This window comes from Gracilinanus agilis, unplaced genomic scaffold, assembly GCF_016433145.1.
Source record: "Gracilinanus agilis isolate LMUSP501 unplaced genomic scaffold, AgileGrace unplaced_scaffold16994, whole genome shotgun sequence".
NCBI lineage: Eukaryota > Metazoa > Chordata > Mammalia > Didelphimorphia > Didelphidae > Gracilinanus > Gracilinanus agilis.
The window spans coordinates 1-6,005 of NW_025348022.1; the positions used below are offsets into that span (position 1 = coordinate 1).

Consider the following 6,005-nt stretch of genomic DNA (forward strand, 5'->3'; position numbering starts at 1 on the left):
TGCCCCCGCCCCCCCTGGGTCCTCTGCTGCCCCCCATCAGAGCAGGGAGGTGAGGGCCACAGGGAGGACGAGCCTTCAGACCCGGCGCAGTGAGAGGCCTGCTGCCTCATCTGTGCCCATCTCAGCCCGCGGGGGATGGCCCTGCCCCGCTGCTCACTCTAACGAGAGGCCTGGCATCCAGCTGCATGACCTGCCCTGGTCCCCCTGGAAGGGATCAGGGAGCCCTCGGAGTGGGCACAGCCCATCCAGAGCCTCGGCCGCCTGCAGCCAATCAGCGGCTCCGCCCCGCCCAGCTCCGTTGCTGTGGCAGCAGAGCCTCGGCCGCCTGCAGCCAATCAGCGGCTCCCGCCCCGCCCAGCTCCGTTGCCGTGGCAGCAGAGCCTCGGCCGCCTGCAGCCAATCNCCGCCCCGCCCAGCTCCGTTGCCGTGGCAGCAGAGCCTCGGCCGCCTGCAGCCAATCAGCGGCTCCCGCCCCGCCCAGCTCCGTTGCCGTGGCTACCTGACGCTCCATGTGCTCCTGGAGGATGGTGAACCAGGACTTCTTGATGGAGGTGAGCCCGTCGCTGAAGGCCTCTTTGGGCCGCCAGAGGATCTCTTTGGGCAGCAGGTTGGCACCCTCAAACGCCTCTCTTAGGAGGTGCTTCTCGACCCCGTTCTGAACAGAAAGAGCCCGGTGAGAGCCGCCCCTCCCCCCCTCCGCCTCCCGGGCCCCCCCCCTCCCCCGCAGGTTTTTTTTTGGTCCGGAGCTCCGGGGGCAGCGACAGGTAGTAGGAAGTGAATCTGTGATCCAGGAACGGGACCCGCAGCTCGAGGCTGGAGGGGGAGGTTGGGGGGGTGAGGGCGGTCCTGCCCCGCCCCCCGGCCCTCCCCCCCTTCACACGTGCCCGCCCCGAGGCCCCCCGGGAGAGCTTCTAACTGCAGTCAGTCTCCTGGGCAGGGCGGCTGTCCCGGCCTGCCTCTGCTCTTCAAGGCTGGGCCTCCGGGGCCCAGATGGGCGCCAGGCCAGGGGGTGGCGCCGCGGAGCTGCACTCCACAGGCCCGGCGCTCTGCCCTCCTTTAACCCCTCGCAGTTCTTAGAATCAGCACTGTGGGCCGGTCCCCAGGCGGTAGAGCATCAGGGCTGGGCAGTGGGGGGAAGTGACTTGCCCAGGGTCACCCGGCCAGGGCCTCTGAGCACACCTCCGGTCTCCAGGCCAGCCAAGGCTAGGCCTGCCCAGAGGGCGCCAGGAAGTCCCCGCCCCGCTGGGGCCCTGCGGGGAGTCGGTCAGGGACAGCCCCAAGAAGACGAGCTCAGGAGGGGGCTGGGGAGGAGCCGCCTGCACTTCCCCCCGCCCTGATGGCACAGAGGGGCCCCGCCTCAGCGCCCCCCTGGGCTGTGAAGCCCGTCCTCGGGGCGGGAAGCCCCTTAGAAGAGCCGGCCGTGGGGGGCGGCTGTTCTGCTGCTAACAGTAAGGAGGGGGTCTGGGGGGGCGCAGGTGCGGAGTGACCCTGGCCGAGTCCTGTAACCCCCGGAGACTGCTCTCAGGAAAGAGCTCTGCCAACCCCGAGGGCCACCGCAGGGCCCTGCGGGCTCCCCTCCCGCTGCAGGCCCAGGCAGAGGGGCCCAGGCGGCTTACCCGTGCGCCGCGGTGGTGCGGTCGGCACGCAGGACGTCGAAGAGATAGAGCTCCCGGAGGAGCCGCTCGCTCTCCTCCCCCGCCTCCTCCGCAGAGGGCGCCTGGCGGGGCAAACAGAGGCCGCAGGCTGAGCCCTGCTGCTGCTCCCACTTTACCCAGAGCGGGAGGGAAGGGTGAGAGGAAGCAGAGGGCCAGAAGGGAAAAGAGCGGCGGGCCAGGCCTGGGCTGCACCCATGGGTGCCTCTGACGGTGGGGCCTCCCTTTCTCTCTCCCGGCGCCCGGAGGCCTCAATCACCACCGGCACCAGGAGCAGACAAGGCCGGGGCCAGCTGACAGCCTCCTCCCTTCTCCTGGCTCTGCCGGGGGTGCCTGGGGGAGCCCAGCAAGCTCCAGGAGATCCGGGTTCGGGTGGTCCTGGAGCAGCCGGGGAAGCTCTCCCGGGCAGAGGAGCCCAGAAGCCTAGGACTGGCCCCTTTGCCTATGCCCGAGCCCAGGCGGGGAGGGGGGCCGGCCGGCGGCTCTACCTGGTGGAAGTAGATGTAGCCCTGAGTGAGCTCGTCAGAGCCTTCTCCGGAGAAGACGACGACGCTGTCCGTGTTCTTGCGGATGTACTTGGAGACCAGATACATGCCTGCAGAGGGGGCCCGTCAGCCCCGCCGCACCCAGGCCCACCCAGGCCCACCCATCACCCTGGGGGCGGCCGCTGCAGGAGCCCCCCAGGGGTTGCCGGCCCGGAGCTCGGCCCCTCGGCTCCCCCCGACTCGCTCCCGGCAGCCCCCAAACGGACCTCCACGTTGGCCCGCACCTTGGGGGGGGGGGCGGCCCCCTCCGGTCCAAGGAAAGGAGCTCCCGGGTTGGCCCAGGGGGGGTCGGGAGCGCCAAACACCCCCGGCCGTCTCGGGGGGCCTCCGGGGGTCTCGGCACGTGCCCAGGAGCTCCCGCGGCCAGGACTGCGCTAGGCCGTCCCTTTGGGGCTGAGGGAGGGGCTGCTGCCCGCCAACACCTCGTGGGAGACCCGGCGGCCAGTCGGACCGCCGAGAGGCGTCGCCTCCCACCCCGGCGAGGGCTCACCGGACCCCCTCGGCCGGGGCTGCGGCCGTGGCTCGTGGACGGAGAGGCGGCCTTGTGCCCGGCCTGAGGGCTGGAGGGCCGAGGGCGGCTCCTCCGGGCAGCGAGGGGGCCTGGGCGCGAGCTCTCACCCACGGAGGCGCGGATGGTGGTGATGTCGTACGTCTCCAGGAAGAAGACCACCTCGTCCAGGGCCTGGATGCCCTCCTCGGCGCTGAACAGCACCTCGTGGTGCTCGCTCCCGATGTGAGCCGCCACCTGGCCGGAGAGCGCAGCGGCCTTCGCACCCGGGGTCGAGGCCACGTGGAGGAATTCCCGAGCCCCTCCCGGCCCCCACCCGGCACCTGAAGTCGGGCCCAACTCTCTGGGGGCTCCTGGGGGGGAGGGGGAGGAGGAGGAGCCTCTGACGAAGGTCGGGGTGAGCCAGAGGCCGCCGAGCTCAGGACCGGGAGGGCCCCCGGGAGGCTGACCTTTCGAGCGGCCAGCAGATCCGGGCCGTCCTCCGTGCCGATGGCGAAGGTCTGGAGCGGGTAGGCCACCTGGGCTTCCTGCAGCTGCTTCAGGAGGGTGGCAGCCACCAAGCTGGAGTCGAGGCCCCCTGAGAGAGGGAAGGCGGGGCTAGGGGGCGCGTCGGGGGTCCGGCCGGGCCCGGCCCTCCCTCGGCCCTCCCTCGGCCCGCTCCGCACCTGACAAGAGGCAGCCGATCCTCCGGTCGGTCATCAGGCGTTTGCGCACGGCGTGGTCGAAGAGCAGCCGGATGTTGCGCTTCACCGTTTCCAGCTCAAAGCCTGGAAGCAGAAGGGGTGAGGCCGGAGGCCCAGAGGAGGCCGCCCGCCCCTTCGAGGTCCCGCTCGGCTACCTGCGGACAGCTTCTCCAGGGGGTCGAAGAGTGCGTGGAGCGGCGCGTCCCTGCAGCTGTGGAACTTCACCAGCTCCACGGACGCCACCTTGCCGCTGGCCTTGAGATCCAGAACTTCGTAATGGCCGGGAGGGAAGGGCTCGATCTGGAGCCGGGGAGCCATGGGCTGCTTCAGGCTGACCAGGCCTGGGGGCGAGGGATGCGTGTGAGGAGGCCCCCCGCCCCGCCCCGCAAGGCCCCAGGAAGCACTCGGGAAGGAGCGCTGGGGCTCTCCGGGGCACCAGGAACACAGCGGGTGAGGGCACGGCCACCAGAGGGCAGTGCCCGTCAGGATGCCAGGCCCAGACACGCCTAAGAAGCCAGAGGCTCCCTGGGGACCAGGGGGGTGAGCCAGGCTCAGAACAGAAACCAAGGCCAGTGTCTGCCCCAGACACGCCCCTGCTCGGGCTGCCCGACGCCTGGCCCTCTGGGGCTCCCTGCGGCTCCAGGGTCCTGGGGTTTAGGCAGGATGTTCCAAAACCCCTGCCCACCCCTGGGCAGTCCCGTGGCCTGGACACCTCCCCGGCTCTGGCCCAGGCCCCAACCCCCTCCTCAGGCCCCCAAGTTCTGTCCCAGGCCCTTCTTTACCAAGGGACTCCCCCCCCACTAAGGCAGCAAAGAAGCCGGCCCCGGGGAGGCTGTCCCCTACTCTGGGCCTCCACTTTCCCCTTCTATAAAATGGGTATTTTACGATGACTCAGCCCAGGGGTGAAGCCCAGCTGGGCTGCTCTCTCTCCCTCTCCCTCTCTCTCCCCCCACCCTGCCCCAGGCTCTCCCTTGGACTCTCTCCTCTCCCACCCCTCTCTCGGCATCTGCCTGTCTGTCTCTCCCTCCCTCGGTGAGTGTGTCTGGCTCTTAATCTCTCTCCCTGGGCACCCACCACCCACGGGGCCTGCTGTGCCTCTGGAGGAGGAGATAAGGAGCCCAGGCCCAGGGAGCACAACTGGTGGCCTCCCACCTCCAGCCTCCTGCCGCCTCCCTCCCGTTTCGGTGGGGCTGATAAGGGCCCTCCAGAACTGGCTGCTGGCCTGGAGGCGTCCGTCCGTGCCAGGACACTCGATCCCTTTGGCCCAGCGGCCGGGGCCCGAGGAGGGGGAGGGCTCCTTTACATGCCCTCATTAGGTTTTCGGTTGGATTTATAGGAAACCGAGGCGGCCGTTCTGCTCTCCCCGGGCCACAGCAGGCTGGCACCGAGGGGACAGGCCGGGCCTCTTCCCCCAGGGGCTCCTTCCCTCCTCGTGGTCATCCGGCCTGGGTGTCTGTGGGACGGCGGGGGCACCGAGGCGGGAGAGGGAGCCCAGGCTTTCTCCCTGGCCGGAGGACCCTGCTCTGGACCCGCCGGCTTCCCTGGGCCCTTCCAGAAGTGAACAGGACCCGGCACCGGCACCGGCACCGGCACCCCCGGCCCGATCCGCCAACTCTCCCACTGCGGCCTCTGCCAGGGGAGGCTCCGGACTCTACCTTTGGCCTCTGAACACACGGCCAGCAACCCCTCCTCCGTGAGCGCTCTGAACAGCGGCCGGACGCCGAACGTGTCCCTCCCCAGGAATACTTTGCGATTGGCCGTGTCCAGCAGGATGAAGGCGAACACGCCGTCCAGCATGGGGGCCGTCTGCTCGATGCCACCCCTGTGGTAGAGATGCAGCAGGATCTCCCCGTCGACCTGCGTCTGGTACTCGAACCCGAAGTGCTTCTGCAGCTGAGAGGAGCGATGGGGCCGAGGGGGGGGGGCTCAGCCTGTGCCCGAGCCGGGGGGTGCCCCCTTACCCCCTCCCCGGGACGGCCCTCAGGGCCAGAGTGGACTGACCACTGACCGCTGACTGCTGGAATGCTTAGTCTGGGCTCCCTGGTCCGAAGGAGCCTCCAGACTGTGGGGGCCTGTGGGGGAAGCCCCAGGGGAGTCAAGAAGGCCTGAGCTCAAATCCAGCCTTGGGCCCCTAACCCACAGGGGCCCAGCAGAGCCACTTAATCTCCATCTGCCTCAGTTTCCCCAACAGTAATATGGGCAGATGGAAAGGCACCTGCCCTGCAGAGCTACCCTGAGGGTCAGTGAGAGGATGTGGGTAAGCCTGCTCCAGTCAATGCCTGTTCCCCTTCCCTTCCCGAAGGCCCCCTCCACATGCCAGCCTCAGAGCCCCCAGGACAGACTCCTCTGCCCCAAGGCTGCAGAAGAGGCCAAAAGATGTGGCTCCACCATTTCTGAGCACAGGATGGGAGCAGGGGAAGGGGAGGGTAAAGGAAGGAGAGGGAGAAGGAGAGGAAAGAGGGGGAAGGGGAGAGGAGGAGGAACAGAGAAGAGAAGGAAAGGGGAGAGGAGCGGGGAAGGGAGGGAGAAGGAAGGAGAGAGGAGAGGAAGAACAGAGGAGAGTGTAGGGGGAAGGGAAGGTGGGGAGAAGAGGAGGGAGAAGGAGAGGAGGGAAGGA

General features: G+C 69.1%; 1 protein-coding gene across 1 annotated transcript; it reads right to left on the minus strand.

Moving 5' to 3' along the window:
- Nucleotides 1-271: 271 nt before the first annotated feature.
- On the minus strand, nt 272-5,460 carry LOC123254178 (asparagine synthetase [glutamine-hydrolyzing]-like; the record flags this gene model as incomplete). The annotated part of the gene is made up of 10 exons (XM_044683234.1): nt 272-655; nt 726-813; nt 1,617-1,717; nt 2,141-2,247; nt 2,816-2,942; nt 3,155-3,282; nt 3,371-3,472; nt 3,544-3,729; nt 5,044-5,281; nt 5,390-5,460. Coding segments are annotated over 10 exons (1,532 nt in total), but the record flags the coding sequence as incomplete, so codon positions are not given.
- Nucleotides 5,461-6,005: the final 545 nt, after the last annotated feature.